This window comes from Mirounga angustirostris, unplaced genomic scaffold, assembly GCF_029215605.1.
Source record: "Mirounga angustirostris isolate CCGP_5_RB_7025 unplaced genomic scaffold, mMirAng1.0.hap1 SCAF_1, whole genome shotgun sequence".
Lineage (NCBI taxonomy): Eukaryota > Metazoa > Chordata > Mammalia > Carnivora > Phocidae > Mirounga > Mirounga angustirostris.
Genome location: NW_026991709.1, coordinates 1,547,990 through 1,566,144, shown reverse-complemented (window position 1 = coordinate 1,566,144; position 18,155 = coordinate 1,547,990). Strand labels below are relative to the sequence as shown.

Genomic DNA, 18,155 nt, shown 5'->3' with positions numbered 1-18,155 from the left:
CTCCTGTTCTTGCAGGAGCCGCAGGCTCTTTCTGCTCGCGTCTGTAACATGTCCGAGGGGTGGCTCTCGGCTCTCAAACCCCGCTGTGCAGTCTGCAGAGCGTCACGTAGCCCACGGCGTCGTGGCGGCGAGCCTGAGAGCCCTGGCCTTGCTCCGGGGGTCCAGCGTCTCACCCAGGATCTGGGGCAAGGATGACCACCAAATTAAATGTCAGGGACAAGGACTTGTGCTGTAGGGTGCTTTATTATATTCTTTTCTGCAGAACCAAAAGCTGAAGAGCTACATATTTGCTAATTAAGTGACGGCCTGGATTGCCTCTCTCTGTCAGGAACTGTGTGCCGCGTTTTTACCGTGGAGACAGAGCCTTTGCCTGAGGGTGGGCCCTGGGGGAGAGACAGTGCTTTCTGGGACGTGGGGTCAGATGGCCTTGGTTGGCCGTGTGTCCCCATGTCCCCGTGTCCTCAGGGCGAACTTCCCTGGGGCTACCTAGTTCCATCTAATAAACAGGACCAGACTGGGAAGCAGCCTTGGACGAGGGGAGGGCTCCAGGCTGGACCCGAGCCTGCGCTCTCTGGTGGCATCTTTGAAGAACACTTCTTGCGTTTCCGAGTTTCTTTTAAGAGATTTTACATTTTATTTGAAAGCAAAACATGCTCATTGTGAACCGTGCATACTTTGCCGAGATGCAGAACAGGAAGAAAGAGGCTCTGTGAGCCCCACTGCCCCACAGCAGATATTGGTAACGTTTCGTACGTGAGTCTGCATCTGTTTTCCCGGGCAAATACGTAATTTATCCCCGGAGTGCAGCTGATAGACGGCGTCCCTCTGTGTGTTTCTACAGGCCTCTTCAGGTCACTGGAATGGGACGTGGCACAGATGGACATAGACTAACAGCTGGCACGCGGACAAATGGTTTATATTCTCCCTTTCGCTGCATAAACAGAGCTTGTCCGGCACGTGTTCTGTCTGGGCTGTGAGGACACCATGCGACCTAGCAGCGCTGCTGTGTTTCTTGGCTTTCTTCCTCTAGGGACAGAGGTAGAGGACCCGGTCTGTCGGAGCGCCGTCCGTCCCTCGTTCTTCTCCGAAGCAGCCTCTGCCCGCTGCCCCTCCCAGCTCCCACGGGGGTGGCCTTCCAGCACGCTGGCTCGTCCTCGCCACCCTGGGTTCAGCGCTAGGCCAGCTGTTCGGGCACGTGAAGGTGCTGTGCGTAGGCTACATGGGAAAAACCCGGCAGTGCTTGCCCGCGGTGCATGTTAACACTGGCTTCTGCCGTGTGTATGGGATTTGTGGTGCATATGGGATTCCTGTTGTGTGTGTATATGGGATTTCTCTATTATATATGCGGGATTCCTGTTATATACATAGGACTTCTGATATATGTGGGTTTACATCACTCTGTAATGCACCTTTTTCATTACACCATGGACGTGTTAGTACAACGGTATCTCCCTCTTCATAGGACATGCATTTTATCTATTTTCTTTCAGAGTAAAAAATAGTTTTTAAAAAAATTCCGATTTTAGGTGCACCAGGGTGGCTTAGTTGGTTGAGTGTCCGACTCCTGATTTCAGCTCAGGTCGTGATGTGAGGGTTGTGGGATTGAGCCCTCCATTGGGCTCCATGCTGGGCATGGAGCCTGCTTGAGATTCTTGCTCTCCTTCTCCGCTCCTCTCTCTCTCAAAAAAAAAATCCTGATTTTATGTAACTAATGTAATGCTCATAACTGCTTCACTTAATACAGTGAGTACATATTATTTTGTCCTATAGACGCACTGCAGTGTTTTCATAAGTCCCTGACTGATGAGGGTGCCCTTTTAATTGAACTGTTTTTTCTTTTTTTTTTTTAAGATTTTATTTATTTATTTGACAGAGACACAGCGAGAGAGGGAACACAGGCAGGGGGAGTGGGAGAGGGAGAAGCAGACTCCCTGCCGAGCAGGGAGCCCGATGCGGGGCTCGATCCCAGGACCCTGGGATCATGACCTGAACCGAAGGCAGACGCTTAACGACTGAGCCACCCAGGCGCCCTTTCAATTAACTGTTTTTAAAAAATCTTGAAATAATACCAGCATATTCTGTTAGAACATATTCCCACCCATTAATGCATGTCAATTCAGTTAAAGATTACTTCTTTCCATCCCCTCTTCCCAAGGGTGAACAGTTTATGGTCTGTGTCTCTTCGCTCTTCTGGCCCCACTTGTGTTTGTTAGCTCTCGCAGGGCGCCGGGCACAGGGCCTCCCCAGGCCTTGGTGTTCGTGAATTACAGTTTTGGATTTGTAGTCTTTCTCATCTATGGTTAGGCTTTCTGTGTTTCTTCTGTGGCTTTAATCTAAACATGGTAACATAAGGAAGACAATGTTTGTAGGATTGTAACAGTATGTATTTCACCGCAGAGCCAAGCACTCTGACTGGAGAAGCAGAAAATGTAATCTGTACCCCAGGACTCTTGCCCAGGAAAAGAGCATGTTTGACTGGAACCTCTGGTTTCTTTTCACAGTTCTGAGCTGCATCAGGTGCCATGGCCTCGCATGTCCCATCCTGTTTGTTTCTTGGATTCTGCTTTGGTTTTGCTGGAGTGCGTCCTTAATCCGTTTCTTTATGGAGTGTGTGGCTGAGAGACTTGTTGGGTTCTTGCATGCAGTTACTGTGTTCCCACACTTGATGGATCCTTTGTCAGGTCCAGAATTCCAGGTTCTTATAATCTTCCCTTCAAACTCAGAAAGCATTTCCTGTTATTTTCCGCAGTCTGGTGTTGTTGAAGAGAAGTCAGGTGTCAGCTTGATTCTCGTTCTTCACAGGTCACTGTCTTCTACTCTCCCCTGTACCTCCAGTGCTGATGATTTGATGTAGAATTGCCCTGTGCTCTGATCTGCTTCTCTTCCAAGACCAAGTGGCCATGTTTGGATTCCCCCCTTTTGGAAAGCCCCAGACCGTCTTTGGAGGGGAATTCTCAGGCTCAGCCTAGAAGTGCGAGGACTGCCCCGTGGCTCCTCACTCTTGGGAGACCCCTCCCCAGTTGTCTTGCACTGTACTTCCTGCTACTCCTTCAGGTCAACCTGATTTCATCTGCTTGATGCCTTAACCACTTACTTGAGTTCCCTTGTCTGCTGCTGAACTCGCTTCGTAATGTTTCAGTCCTATCATGGTTCATTGCCAAGAAGTACCTTTTCTGCCATTTTGATGGAGTTTGGGAAGAGAGGAAAGAAGACATGTACTTTCTCACCATTTTCAATAAAAAGCCTTTTAATTTTTTTTTTTTACGAGGGAGTGGGGGGAAGGGCAGAGGGAGAGAATCCCAAGCAGACTCCACTCTCAGCACAGAGCCCGACGAGGGGCTCCATCTCACGACCCCAAGACCATTACCTGAGCTGAAATCAAGAGTCGGATGCTTAACTGACTGAGCCACACAGGCACCGCAAAAACCTTTTTAGGTCACCCTTAATGGCAAGATTCCATACCTTGAATATCTTTAACAGTGGTGGTCCTTTCTAGTGGAAAAATTGCTCAACATTATCAAAGAATTGGGAAGAGATTAAATGAGTCAGCTCCAGTAAATTTGTCAGCAGCATGTATAAATTCTTTATGAGATATGTTATGCTTTTTACCTGTCATTTTATGTGATGTAAGAGAGCAGTCCTTACACTTCAACATAGCTGGGTAACTGTGTCACGCTTACCTTGTAGTGTGTGGCAAGTCAGAGTTCACACCCTGAGTCAGAAGGTTGCCAGTAAATGAACTGTCACTGCCTTATCGAAATCGGAGGGGGGTAACGAGGTTGGAGATGACTCATGATACTGGTAAGTTTAGTTATTGAACAATCATGATTAAAAACCTGATGAAATTTTCATCACTGTGTGCACAAATAGCCCATGTTAAACCGATGTGAAATGATCAAGCAAAATTAACATCATAGTGATAGAAACAAGAGTGGTCGTAGTTGAAGTGCTTGATAAATTAGAGCTGTCATGGGCAGCGACTGCCCTCTGGGCTGTGGGCCAGTGGCCCTCTGTGCAGGAGCCACACGCCTCGGAACTGGATTAGAGCCCTGTGAGCGCTAGTAACTCTTCTGGCTTAGGTTACGGATTCCACGGTTAGTGCCCCTAACACCTCACTTTTTAGGTTACCACTGACGAGCCATAGTTGTATTGAAAAAAGAAGAGACGGGAAGTGTTGTTGGTTAAGTGCCCAAGAGAGGACAGGGTTTGGGTCAGTTCAGGGTCCTCCAAGAAGGGTGACTTTGTCTGCCAGAGGTCCTTCTGAGCACCCGATTAAAGCTGTGGACGTTGTTGTTAGAAAGATGCGCGTGGGCTTAGAAACACACCATTTTGAACACAGTTTTGCCTTTCTCATGGATGTGAAGCCTCGAGGAGTCCCTGCTCTAGATACACGTGTGAAGCAGCTTTTCTCTACCCCGGGGACTCACCCAGGCAGTGGCCCCGTACATGAGGGTCTAGCAAAGGCTGCACGGCTGGGGGTGCACCTCTCCGCTGAGCCCTTCATCTCTGCTCACAGTAACTGCAGGAGGGCACACGCAAGCCTTCAAGGACACCATCCCCAGCTGTGGCTGTCGCTCCTCCCAAGGGAAGGAATGTGTAGGGACATCTGCATACTTGGGCTATTTTCATGATTGGCAAAAAAAAAAAGTGTTTTCATTTTATCAGCTTCTTTCTTTATTTTTTTCTGTTTTCAGTTTTTTCACAGTTAGATCGTCTTTTTTGAGGAAAGTGTCAGGTTCGTTGTACTAAGGGAAATTTAGGAAAATACCAATTTGGATTATTGAAGACTCTAAATTAAAGCACTCTTTAAAAAGAAAAAAAACCTTTTACTTAAATTCCAGAAAGTTAACATGAAAGCACTCCTGAACAGAAATGTCATGTTCCACATGCCACATGCTTTTATCTTCATTCTTTTTTGTTACTTATTTTCTCTCCAAGATCACTTCCCTTCTTCTGAAAGGTATCCTTTAGGATTTCTTCCAAACAAGGGTCAGCTGGTGGCCAGCCATCTCAGGTGCGATTTGCTGGGGAAACATCTTTATTTGTTCTCATTGTGAAAAGATGTTAGGTGGGTCTGTAGTTTCAGGCTCAGCTTTTCTCTGCGTCCAGCTGAAAGCTTCCGCCCTCCTCCCCGGCTGTCTGGGGAGCTGGCCCTGCCGGCCTGCCACTCCTCGCGGGTCTGGGCTACAGGTCTGTTGGCTTCCTCTGCGTGGGGTCGGTTGGGCATCTTGGATCTGCCCCTTCCTCTGTCCCTCTTCTCCCCAGGCTGCCGTCTGGTCACTTCCTCAGCTTTCTCTCCTGGTTTACTCAATTTCTCCTTTGTCTAGTAGGATGGTAAAACCCACGGTCGAGTTTTTAATTTTAGTAATTTTAGTCTTTAATAATTTCTTATTTGTAGAAGGTTTATTCTTTTCCAAGTCTGATTGGTTATTCTTTGTTTTCCTTCTTCCCATCTATTTTTGTTTTTAGAGAGCGCACGTGCGAGCATGAGTGGGGCAGGGCAGAGGGAGAGGGAGAGAGACTCTCAAGCAGACTCCCTGCTGAGCACGGAGCCCGATGACACGGGGCTTGATCCCATGACCCTGAGATCATGACCTGAGTCAAAATCAAGAGTCAGCCGTTTAACCGACTACGCCACCCAGGCACCCCAACCGCTGTTCTATTTTTATTAACCAGTAATTTTATATATGGTGTGCTTGACAGGTCTGTCACATACAAATGTCTGTTTCTTTTGTCTCTTGTTTATGCTGCTTATCCTTCAGTGCTTGCTTCCTTGTGGGATTATCTTTTTTACTGAGAGCTGCTCATTTTCCTTGGAAAACAACTTGTATGAATTCTTTGAGGCCTCAGATGATGGTGCATTTTTCCAGAGAGGATTTTCTTTTGCTTCTGCCAAGTGTCTGTGTACCACTAGTTCAGGAAAACTTTTTCCTCAAGTCCTTTTGGCTACATCTTGGGGCATCTGGGTGGTGTGATTTGGGGCTTGGGAGATTGGCTTATGGCAACACCTTACCAGGGACCTTTTGTTTCTTGCTTTGTTCACCAAAGAGAATAGTAGTCGGCATCTTCTGGTTAAAAGCTTACATTTATTATGCCTTAAGTAAGAGAGCAAGAAGATCAATTTGAGAGATTTCTATAAAAAATACTAAAAGTTTTTTTATTTAAACAGTTCATCTCCTTGCAATGGATAATATTATACTAACTTTTAGTGTTTGATAAATAACCTCACTGAGTACTTTTAAAATTATAATGTTACTTAAATACAGACATCACATTTGTTTGACTTGGAGTTAAGAACTTCTGGAAATGTGTTAGTTTGATATGAATCTGATGAAAGGAGTTGAGAACATCGCAGGTTTATTTAACATATAGGTGCATGACGATCGAAGAGGCTGGTGGCTGTGTTTGTTAGTTACAGGGTCCTTCAGGAAGCTTAGGGCTTAATGGATCTTTCTAGACCCTGAAGTCTATTGGGGTCTTGGAACTGCTCACCTGCCCGGGGCTGCCGGTGCAGCCCTCTGCGCCCTGCCTGAGAAAGTCTCTCAAAATAATCTTTCCTTTCACTCTCCTTTTCTTTTCTTTCTTTCTTTCTTTTTTTTTTTTTTAAGATTTTATGTATTTATTTGACAGAGAGAGACAGCGAGAGAGGGAACACAAGCAGGGGGAGTGGGAGAGGGAGAAGCAGGCTTCCCAAGGAGCAGGGAGCCCGACGCGGGGCTCGATCCCAGGACCCCGGGATCATGACCTGAGCCGAAGGCAGACGCTTAATGACTGAGCCCCCCAGGTGCCCCATCCCTCTCCTTTTCTTACTTGGCTTCGTCTTTTAGCCTGTGGAGAGATTTTTGTTTGTCTTGATTTGTTCTAGGTGTGATCCAGTCTGATTTTCTTATGGGAGAAGGTGGGTTGACCAGTGCCTCTGTGGCCTCGTGTCCCCTGCATCTTGTGTGTATGCTGCGGGCACGGGGCCGAGCTGCGGGCTGGTGGCCCTCGAGCTCTGCCGGGGTTTGGGGCCTGAAATGCTTTTCTGTTGGTCTTATTTGTTTGCTAGCAATGACTGGGCGAAATTAGTCCTCATTTTTATGAAAAACCACTCCGTAAAACAAGGGGGGGAGGTCATAATAAAAACAGCGTGGCTGATCATCTCTTTTAGTGTAGATGTTTGGCACAAGTAACCGTTAATCATGGGAGACAAGACCTCAAGTCCCGCCTGTAAGGGATGCTGACTTCTAATAATACACTGTATGTAACTAAAGAATTAGACAAAAAAAAAAAAAGAGGTGTCAACGCCTGGGAGGCAGACCTCCACTTTCCGCTGCCTGAAAACCCAAGCCCCCTGCGGTAGGGAGGCCAAGGACCCCTGCCCGGAGGCGCTGCTGCTCACCTGCGTGCTCCCCATAGCAGAGGCGCCTCTGCTGGCCTGTTGGCCTTTCTGGGTTGTTTGGGCGTGTGTGGCCAAAGGGTGGACCGTCGTCCTGAAGGGAGCAGGTGCCGAGGACAGGGAGGGCTCGGCTCCTCCCACATCCTTTGTACCTGCCTTCACCGTCCGCCGTCCTGGGGGTTGAGGCAGGCTGCTCCGTGCCCTGAACTGAGACGTGCCTCTTCTGGGCTGGAACGATGCACGTGCCACCTGCTGGACCCAGGGTCCCACGCCCCGCTTGACCTGAGTGCTCCCCCTCCTCGCTTGGTCTGTCTCTCTGTCTCCACCCCCCAGTGCCTTCTCTCTGTGGCGACGCAGAGCCCATGCCCAGTGCTGGGAGCATTGGGTCCCTCTGGGAATGATTGTACAGCAGTAAAGTGTAGCTGGATGGGGAGAACTCCCTGGCCTACTTAATGAGTTGTTGAATGTGTGCAGCAAGCTTTAATTTCCCATAAAACATGAGATTATTCAGAGTTTAAAGAAATAATGTTTTCCCTCAGGTCACAAAAATATTTTCAATAATGTTTACTAATTCACTTCAAAAAATAAGATGAGGGGTTTTAAAGTATAGAACAAAGTAGTCTTTTTTAAAGCCAGCTTTTTTGAGGTATAACTGACATGTCAAAACACGGCACATATTTTAACATGTGCAACTTGGTATGTTTTGAGACACCGGTGAGATCGTTGCCACAGTGAAGACGGTGAACGTGCCCATCGCCTTTGACAGTCCCCTGTCCCCACCTCCTCTCCCACCCCCGACAACCACTCCTCTCCTTGCTGTCGTGATAGATCCCTTTGCATTTTCTTTCTTTTTTTTTTTTTTAAGATTTTTATTTATTTATTTGACAGAGAGAGAGAGAGAGAGCACAAGTAGGCAGAGCGGCAGGCAGAGGGAGAGGGAGAAGCAGGCTCCCCACTGAGCAGGGAGCCGGACGTGGGGCTCGATCCCAGGACCCCAGGATCATGACCTGAGCTGAAGGCAGCCGCTTAACCGACTGAGCCACCCAGGCGCCCCAATCCCTTTGCATTTTCTAGAGTTTTATATAAACAGGGTCAGACAGTAGGCACTTTTTTTGTGTGGCTTGTTTCACTCACCATTATTACGTAGAGATTCATCTGCGCTGTATCTATCATGGTTTATTCTAAAGTAATCTTTCTAACGAGGCAAAATATGTTATTCTTACTTGCTAAAAAAATGGAATATATTGAATTTAGTAAGTAGAAGAGTGACAAAGTCCATTTTGGTTGTTCTGTTAAGACCAAAATGCTGGGGAAATAGAATGAAGAGCGCAGAAGCTTCGTGGTCTAAGTGGGGGTCCCAGTGTTGAGTCGAGGCTTCCAGACTGGGGCGGATCCCACGCTCTGCCCCGGGGATAGAGCGCGTTTCCTCCAACTGAGCTGGACCCTGCTCAGGAGCAGGGAAGAGGTTGTGGTTCTCCAGTGTCACAGAACAGAATGTGCTCTGCAAACCACTTCCTAAATGGAATTTAAATAATATAAAAAAATTTTAAATTAAACCAGGACCTCTGGACTAGAGCGCTATTTCCTCTTGCATTTCTCTTCCTTCCTAGAAGCAGCAAATGAAAGGGGGGCCTGTGCCCTCCTCCCAGCCTCTTTAGTAAGTGCTAAGTTCTTGACGGTGCGCTCATGCCCAGTGCACCGCTCTGCGGATTTAGTCTCCTACGGCAGGGTTCTTGCATCTTCAGCATCTGTTATTACTTTATCACGTAAAGATCTTACCTCTCCCTGGAGTAGTTCCTAACATAGGATTCACTTTATCCTTCTGAAACGTCAGGTAGCCAGGGACGGTTTGGTCATTGTAGATGTTGAAATATCAATGACTATAATTAATATACTTTGAAGGTTTTTATAGTTGAGGACAATTGAAAAACACCTATCTTCTAAAATTTCCTCTTTTCTTTCAATTTTCTCATGTTGTTTATTGAAAATTCCATCCACCCCTTTGACAGAGTCAGGACCCTTGGAGTCACCTGCTGGTGGCGCTTGCCCCGTTGTCATCCCTCTGTCCCTGGCTGTCCTCCCGGCCTCCAGGCTCAGCCCTCCAGCCACGGTCCACAGGGCGAGCAGAGCTATCCTTCTGAAGACAGATCGGACCGCTCTTACCAAAGAGTTCAGTGCCTTCTGCCGAGGGGCCTCCCACCCTCCTCCTTACCAGAGGCATCTTGACAGGCCTTCTGTGGGCTCCTCTCAGCTGAGGAGCGCTGCCGTGTCCTTCTGGATCCACGGGGCTCATGACTCGGGCCCCGCTTGTGGCCCTGCTCTCCGTTCCCCCCGGCTCCCGGTCCTTCTCTTGGGGGTACCAATTCTTAGGACTGACTAAGCACTTAAAGTGGAAGATGCTATCGAAAATTAGGAAGAATGCTTCTTTGTCTTAGCATCCTTCCGTGGACTGCTTATTTACTTCACTTGTCTTGAGCATATCAAGCCTTTGTATCTTGAAATGATTGGTGTCTCTAAACATAGGAGAATCTACTCAGTTGAACATCTCTGTTTGACTGTATACTCATGTTACGTATCTACAAGGCGGAAAATGAGAGTACTTATCTTTTGGTAGAGCGAAGCCCTAATTTCCATGGTCTAATTAAATTATGATGGTAAATATCCCTTTAAAAGGAAATGCGGTGGTTTTATTTAATCAGTACGGTTGTTACCGGCACAGCAAACCCACCGAGTGCTGAGTGATGCGTGTATTTTAATAGGACTAGTCCTGTTCCTGCTATTGGCACTGGGCATGTAAGTCCGCTATGAGCCCCATTTCCTGGGCATCGCCATGGTGTTTGAGTTGTGTCAGCAGGTAGTTGGATACACGCCTGCTGTAGAGACCCTCCAGCTCAGCTAATTCGGGGTCACCCTGTTTTCAGGGAAGCCCAGGAGCAGTCACTGGGAGAAGGCTCCAGAAAGCTGGTGGTGTGGGCTGAGCTGGGCCACTGCCCTTGAGCGTGGCCGGAGCTGGAGGCCCCAGAGCCACTGCGGTGGGGGTCCCACACTGCCTGCACGCCCCGTCCAGGTTCTCGGGCCACCCCAGGCCCCGCCTGTTTCTGGGGGTGGCTCCTGGCAGATTGAGAAGGGGGCTGATTGGAACTCAGCCCTGCTTTGCTAACTCGTTCCTGGCCTGGAAAGCTCCTCCGTCCTGGGTTTCTCTCTTTGTTTCTGCGGGAAGCGTGAGAGCTCTGGGCTGCCTTGCCTGGTGCTGCCCCAGGCTTTAGGGGTTGGCACCGCTGGTGCAGAAGCTCCCGCCTTTCCTGCTGCAGACGGCTGGCTGGTGGTGGCGTCGGTCAGTCCCTTGCTGCATGTCGGCAACGGCGTAGCCACTGCTTGGCTCCACCGTGCTGGACCGTCCTCTGTAAAAACGGTGGCCACTGTTGGCTGTTTCTGGGTCCCGTTGCCTGGGTGTTTCCCAGTGCGTGTTTGTTGTGAGTTGTATCGTTCCTGCAGAAGAGTGCGTGTGTGGGAGGACGATTTTCCTTACACGTTCCTCACCGTCATCCAGGAGCATAGACAGAACAGACACTAAGTCAGAGCCTCCCCGTCTGGCCGCGGAAGTGCGCGTCCCGACAGTCAGACTCCGTGTCACCTGTGGCTGGACCCCACATCAGCGGCGTCACGGCTCTACTCCGCGGCTCTCTGGGTTTGTTAGTGTGGCAGGTTACGTCGGTTGATCTCCATACATGATTCATTTTTACATTCCCGGAGTAGATCCAACTGGGTCATATGTCTTTTAAAAAGATTGTTGGATTGAGTTTGCTGATGTTTTCTTTAGGATTTTTACATCTGCATCAATGGGTCAGTTTGGCTGATAGTTTGTATATGATTTTTGTTTCCTGATTCTTGTTCTTTGTAGTTTAGTCAGATTTTCTATTTCTTCCTGAGTCAGTTTCAATAAATTGTATTTTTCTTAGAATTTGCTCATTGTACCTAAGTTTACAAAATTTTTGAAATGAAGTTCCTAATACCTTCTTATTATATTTTTATGTTGTGAGAATTTGGAGTGATAATTCTGTTCTGGTATCTCTTGTTGCCTAACACACCCCCCTCCCCCCAAATAAGGCACAACTTAGTGGCCTGGAACAACCAGTTTGGTTTTGCGGGTGATCTTGTGGGGCAGGGATTGGAGCAGGGTGTAAAGGGGATGGTTTGTCTGTGCTCTGTGGGACTGGGACCTCTGCAGGGTCCCTCGGGTGACTGCAGGTGGCCGTGTGTCTGCAGCGTTGGTCCCAGCGGTCAGCTGGGGTTCATAGTTCTTGTCAGCATCTTGCACATCTTGTCTGAGGAGGCTTCCTGAGAGACATGGTGGGCACCTGCCTGGGGCTGACCCGGGCTCTGTCTCTCTGCGTGGACTCATAGCTGGATGGTCTCAGCCATGGAATCGGCGTCCTGCAGAGTCTTTTGAGCCGGCAGCCCCCGAAGGCGTGGACCCCACGCAGCGACTCTTCTGCTTCCACCTGACCCATCATGGTGGTCCCAGAGCCTGCTGAGACTCTCAGGGACGCCCTGAAGGGCCCACATCACTCGATGGCAGGGGTGTCACATAAAGGTGGGCACCCAGCTCTCCACTGCCCTGTTTCCAGTGCAGGCTGATGTGGGCCTTTTCTCTCTTCTCTGTTTGTTGGGATTAGCCTGAACAGTGTCTGTCTTTGTGTGCCCGCTAGTATGTGTGATTAACGCAGGTTTAATTTCTTCCTTTTTCCCCTCCCATTTTCTTGGGCTTATTTTGTTCTCCTTGTACTGACTTACTGAGGTGGGCATTCATTGATTCCCCCCACCCCGTTTTCTGAAAGCGTGAGCCTGAGCTGCACGTTTACCACGGGGGCGCTGCCTTACCTGCGTGAGCACACTTCCCTATGTAATCTCTCTTGCCTTTAAGTATTTTCTAGTTTCTACTGTGATTATTTCCTTTTATCTGTGGACAACTTAGAGGAATGCTGCCCAACGTCCAAACATAGAGACTTTTCTGTTGCCCTCTGGCTGTTAGTCCCAGGGTGCGTGGCACTGCGGGTGGCCGTGGGCTCTGCCCGACCAGCCCTGGGGTGCATCCGCTCGGGGCGGAGGCTTCCGTATGTCCGTGGCGTCAGCTGCTGTCCTCTTCTGCCCCCGTGACCACAGCCTTCTCCGTCTTTGCCCACTCCCCGTCGCACTCCTGCTGAGACTTCACTGTCACTGGGCCAAGCTCTCTGTGTCTGCGACTCCATTCGGCCCTCACACTGCACACGTGGCGCCCATCCTCCGCGTGGCTGTGCAGGACCTGGAGGCCGCACACTCCTGGAGGCACTCGGCCCTGCGGCTAGAGCCAGGCAGCCTCCCAGGGCCCCCTCTTGCCGTCTGCACCCACAGCCCTACGGCCCCCTGGGTGTGCGGCAGCTCCCATCACCCCATTCTGGTTCTTCCTGTTTAGACTGCAGAACCCAGCCCCCCGCGACTCCGGCTCCCCTGGGGCAGCCATGTCCCGGGCATGGTCCCTCCAGCAGACATCCGGGCTCGGACTTCCGCCCTCTCTCTGGGCCAGCGGGTCGCAGTGTGGGCACTAGAACCCGGTTCTGTGAATCGTGGCCGTGTTCTTCCTGCTGTCGCCCTTTCTCTATGCCGTCTGTGGACCTCGGTTGGTACAGTGACATTTGATCTCTTTCACACGTCGTCCTTCCTCCTTGGATTGCAGGAGGCTCCGGTCCTGTTCTTTGTTATTTGTTAAGGGGGCTCGCTGTGTCTCCTGCACGCTCTCCAACCAGGGCAGGAACTGCCGGCAAGATTACTGATGGGGGGGTGGCGTTGAGGAATGGGGGGGCCACGGCAGTGCCACTTCCTTTATTCTCCTCAGCTGGGTGTGGAGACAGGACTGGTGGGGCACTAATGGGGTCAGTGACGGTGTGCACGGACCTGTGTGCGGGGCCCCGAAGCCTCTGTGCTGGACTCGACGGCTGTGTGACCTGTAATCCCAGGCTAATAGGTCATTGTCATCAGTCCCAGTTAGACCAGGTGACAGCCACATAGGACATGGGGACCATATCTTAGACCTGTCCTCGCAGGCCTGCTGACACACGTTACATATGAATTAAAGTGAGTCACAGCTGAGATGTGGAGGGGCTTAGAGACTGGTCACTTCTAACCCCTGAGGACCTGCAGCTGGGGCAGGTGGCCCCAAGGAGGTTCGTAGTGACTGGACCGAGTCTGCACAGTTAGGGGCCCCTCCAAGTTCAGCGATGCACCTGTCTATACTCGCTGCCAGTCTTCTGGGCGCCCACTTGGGGACCCGCTCATTCTTCCCTGTAGATGCTAGCAGGCAGCTCTGCACTGGAGAAGCCCCACTCTAGACTTTCCCTTCATGTGGATATTGGTTTGTTTTTCTAAAAGAAAATGTTAACATTGCATATTCAGGTTTTGTCAGTATATAAGCATGTTGAAATACTCTCTTTAATGAGTTGTGAGTAGAAAACATTTTTATGCTGAGAGGAAGTGGCATGGAGATGTTTCACATGCCCTGCCTGCAGACATGCATGGCCTGCATCTTCTAAGCCCGGGCAGAAGGGGCAGGGGAGGCCTGCATCCGTGCATTTCTGAGGTCTGTCTGTACGCATGCATGGGCACATGCCACACGCGTGCATGTGGCATTTTATCTTACCGAAGATGGTAGGTGCACATGGGGTTTCACCGGACGCCTCACTCCTCAGCATGTGGGTTGGTGCGTGTTTGCATTCGTATGTTGGTGAGCAGAGGTCCGATGGTGCGTGTGCACCTGCCTCTTGTGACCGTGGGGGTGAAGGTGTGACTCGTTGTTGTGTATCTGCTTTAGAAAAGCATAAGAGTACATTAAAAATGATTTAAGCTTGTATTTAGAAAGAGGACTTTTAATTAACAGCATTTATTATTAGAATTCACATCTGAAGTGTTGAAAAGGCCAAGTAATTGGATCTTTCTGTTACACAGAGTGAAGTCTCTCCAGCTGGGCGTGGCGAGCTTATGGAGTGACTGAAGGAGATGTGCTGAGCGCGCCCATGCTCTCCGGGTCACGCAGCCCTGCCTGCACCCAGGGAACCTCTGCCCAGGGTCCGAGCAAACACAGACACTAAACAAATCTAAAGGTAAGGTAAAAACCTGCTAACACTTGACTGATTAAAAATACCTTTTGGCTGATGTAAACTGATTAGTTAAGGCTGTTTGCCTTTTCAAGTGTGTTTTATTAGTAAGTTCCAGCACAGATTGTTACTGTTAATTCTCCCAGTCCCAGGGGGCCCAGACTACGCGCAGGCCCCGCCGCGGCTCCAGGTCGGTGTGGTACTGCCCCCCCGCGGCCGTGTGGCCCAGAGCCGCCCGGCTTCCCGTCTCCTCCACGCGCCGGGCGTGGAGCTGGACTTGCTGTAAAGCTTTCTACTGTACGTTAGTTCTTTTGAGGTGATTAAAAGAAAATTTACTTAGTATTTAACTGGTGACTATTGCATGAGTCAGCATCTGCTTTTGAGAGAAGTCGAGGCAAACTGGAGTCCCTGTAAAGTTCGTACTGTGCAAGGTTAATTTATGGCCTGTGGAGTGACTAATTCAAGGAAGTCCTGCTGTGGGGAAGAAGCGTGAGGACGGTCGGCAGAGGGCTGCTTGATGCGCCTGCGCCCGTTCACCCGTTCTGCAGAGGCTGACAAGTGCCCGGGGTCTTGGGCAACCACAGAAGGAGCAGGGGCGGAGCTCACGGTGGGGAGAGGGGTGCCCACCATCTCTGGGGAGTGCAGGCGCGCCCACATCTGCCCGCCGTTTCCCAGTCTGTACGTGTCAGGAACCTAAGGAGATCAGCTCCCAGGGAGACCCTTAAAGGAGGGTTTGCTCGATTTTTAACCGCTGCCCCCCCGCCCCCCCGCTTCTAGTGCAGGAGCCCTGAGAGTATGGAAAGGGTGAAATGAAGGTCACCTAGCTTTGCCGTGCGGTGGGGTGGGGTTTCCTTCAGCCCCGGCTCTTCTTTTTTTTTTTTTTTAAAGATTTTATTTATTTATTTGAGAGAGAGAATGAGATAGAGAGCATGAGAGGGGGGAGGGTCAGAGGGAGAAGCAGACTCCCTGCCGAGCAGGGAGCCGGATGCGGGACTCGATCCCGGGACTCCAGGATCACGACCTGAGCCGAAGGCAGTCGCTTAACCAACTGAGCCACCCAGGCGCCCCTGCCCCGGCTCTTCTGTTAGCTGGATTAGTGGTATGAAACCAGTGTCTCTGTAACTCGAGTGTATTCAAAGGTAGTGAGTGGCGCAGAGCCGGCCGAGTGTGCAAGAAACACTGTCCGTTCGCGTCACTGGTGCCATGCGGTCTGTGACTACCTGCATCTCGTGCCGTGGCCGTGAGCCCCTGTGTTCGCTTGCCTTGTATGTGAAATGGCAAGTATTTTTATCCCACGCAAGCGTGCACTGGGGAAGTGAATTATTTATAATCCTTTGTAGAAATAAATTCTCCTTAAAGGCATACAAACAATAATGAGGTCCGAAGCACATGCCTGGAGAGCAGAATTAAAGGCCTAGCCATTACCGACAGACGCAGCAACAGCGAGAACGACCTCTCCTTCCACGGGTTCTCCCACAGTAGATGTTCTAGCTGCAGAGTAGAAACTTTGTATTTCTTTCATAAAATGGAAGCTAATTTTGGCAACAAATAGTCTGATGTGTGATTACGTTCCTTTTTCAGGTGGGTTGGAAAAGAAAAGCGCGAAAGCTAAAGCTTTTGGCTGAGACGAGTCTTTGCTGGGGAGCACACCCCCCTCCCCGGCCCCGACGCCGCGCTCTGCCCTGTCGGTTCTCTAGAGCCCCTCTGGGCCCTGGCGGCAGCCCTGCAGCATCCTGCTTCACGTTTAGTTCACACATGCTCACTGCTGTTGCCTTCCTTAAAGAGATGAAGTTGTTTCTTGTGTCTTTAGATTTTATTCATTTATTTATTTGACACAGAGAGAGAGAGGGAGAGAGAGAGAGAGAGAGACAGAGCACAAGCAGGGTGATCGGCAGGGAGAGGGAGAAGCAGGCTTCCCGCAGAGCAGGGAGCCCGATGCGGGGCTCGATCCCAGGACCCCGGGGTCATGACCTGAGCCGAAGGCGGACGCTTAACGACTGAGCCACCCAGGCGTCCTGTATCTTGTGTCTTTAACACGTGAGAATGTCTGCTGTGGTTGGGCAGCTGGGGGTTGCTCCTGAGTGGTCCTCTCCACAACATGCAGTTGGCCTTGGGAGTGTCTCTTCTGCTCCTTATCATTGATTTCTTCTGTCCTTTAAGGGCTTACCTGATTAGGACTGTTCCACCCGGGACTCAAAGTCAGCTGATTGGGGACCTTATTTTGTCTTGGAAAATCCCTTCACCTTTGCTTTATGTTGCATTGTATTCATCAGATTCATAGCTCCACCCTCTGTCAAGGGGGGGATTATACGGGGTGTAGACACCAGAGGGTGGGGTGCCAGTTCCACACAGGCTGGGAAAAGAATTTGCTACACGGGTACCTGATGGGGCGGATACCTGACCAAGTAGCGTCCCTGACGGGGGCGCGTCCCTGACAGGGACGCTTAATTGACAGAGGCCTGGCTTTGTTTCCAGAGTCTATAATACATGAAGATTCCCACAAGTCAATAAGGACAAGACAGTGCGGTGGAATTAGGTGCAAAACACTTGCACAGTTTTTTCACAGAAGATGCAATCTGCGTGGCTAATAAACGTGTCAAATGTGCTCATTCATTTGGTAAGCGTGGGCAGCCTCCCAGAGGCCAGAGCCCATCAGCCTAGATGGACACGTGAAGGTGAGGATTAAGTTGGCATCTTTGTCCTCAAGGCCCGCCTGGTGCCTGCGGGCAGCATGCCAGAGAGCTGAGCCCAGGCCTGTAGGTGGCAGCTTGTGTACCCGAAAGGCTGGGCAGAGGCCTCCCCTGCAGGTGGCCAGGTGGAGTCTGAGTCTGAGTCTGAAGCAAAGAATGGCTTTTGCCTCTTTCAGGAATTGGAAACCAAGCAAGCAGAAACAGAATATGCAACAGCGACTGTATGTGGGCACAGAGACTGAAATATCTGCCATCTGGCTCTTCACAGAAAGGTTTGCAGACTTGCTGGAAGGGGTGAGCTTGCTGCATGGGGGCCCTGCCCGGGCTTCCTTGTCTGGGCTCCACTTCTGCCGGCACTCATCGGCCCCAGGAAGACTGCATCGTGGCCGTGTCTTCAGACACGGTGCCTCGGCCAGAATGTGTGTGAGCCAGAGAGCGGGCCACCTGTCCTCAGTGCCTCGCCATGCCCCGGCTCCAACGCTTAGCTCACAGAGACGCTCCTGACGGTGTGCCTGGGTCCTGGGACCCTTGCGCCATAAAAAGGCAAAGAAGTGCAGGTGACCTACAGGAAGCAGTGACTTAGGGGAAAAGACCAAATGGGACCAACTAGGAAAAGTGGCTCCGAGGAGGCAAAATGCTGGGACGCAGAAGTTAGCGAAACCCGACTCACAGTGGGGCCGTAGGGCAGTGGCTGAGACCAGAAGGGCTGTTTTGTTAGATTGGAAGAGGCATGGCGCGCTGAGCATGACGTGAGACTGCTCGATAGACGAAGACACCAGTGATGGTGCAGGTGACAGCGGGGGCAGGATTTGGGGGCCTTGGGTGACGCCCCCACTCCACTGCCATCCCCTCACATTCCGCAGGGGTCCTGGGAGCAGCGTGCTCCCCTCCAAGATGCCTCGACGTTCAAGACCAGCAGCCGTAGTGGACTAGGTGGGGGCAGGATGGGGTTGGGGGACA

The 18,155-nt window shown here is 50.5% G+C and overlaps 1 protein-coding gene across 12 annotated transcripts in view; it reads left to right on the top strand.

The window, feature by feature from the left end:
• The window catches only part of ADARB1 (adenosine deaminase RNA specific B1), a 144,881-nt gene that overhangs the window by 44,531 nt on the left and 82,195 nt on the right, over positions 1-18,155 (top strand). For 9 of the 12 annotated variants that reach the window (XR_010407330.1, XR_010407331.1, XM_064577955.1 and 6 more), the window contains 2 exons: positions 14,357-14,511; positions 17,372-17,467. Coding sequence is in view for 7 of the 12 variants with exons in the window: in XM_064577955.1 (XP_064434025.1) it covers positions 17,419-17,467 (49 nt within the window). In the remaining 5 variants the exon portion in view is untranslated. Of the gene's footprint in view, positions 1-14,356; positions 14,512-17,371; positions 17,490-18,155 lie in introns of those variants that run through there. The other 3 variants (XM_064577974.1, XM_064577979.1, XM_054504067.2) reach the window with 3 other exon arrangements.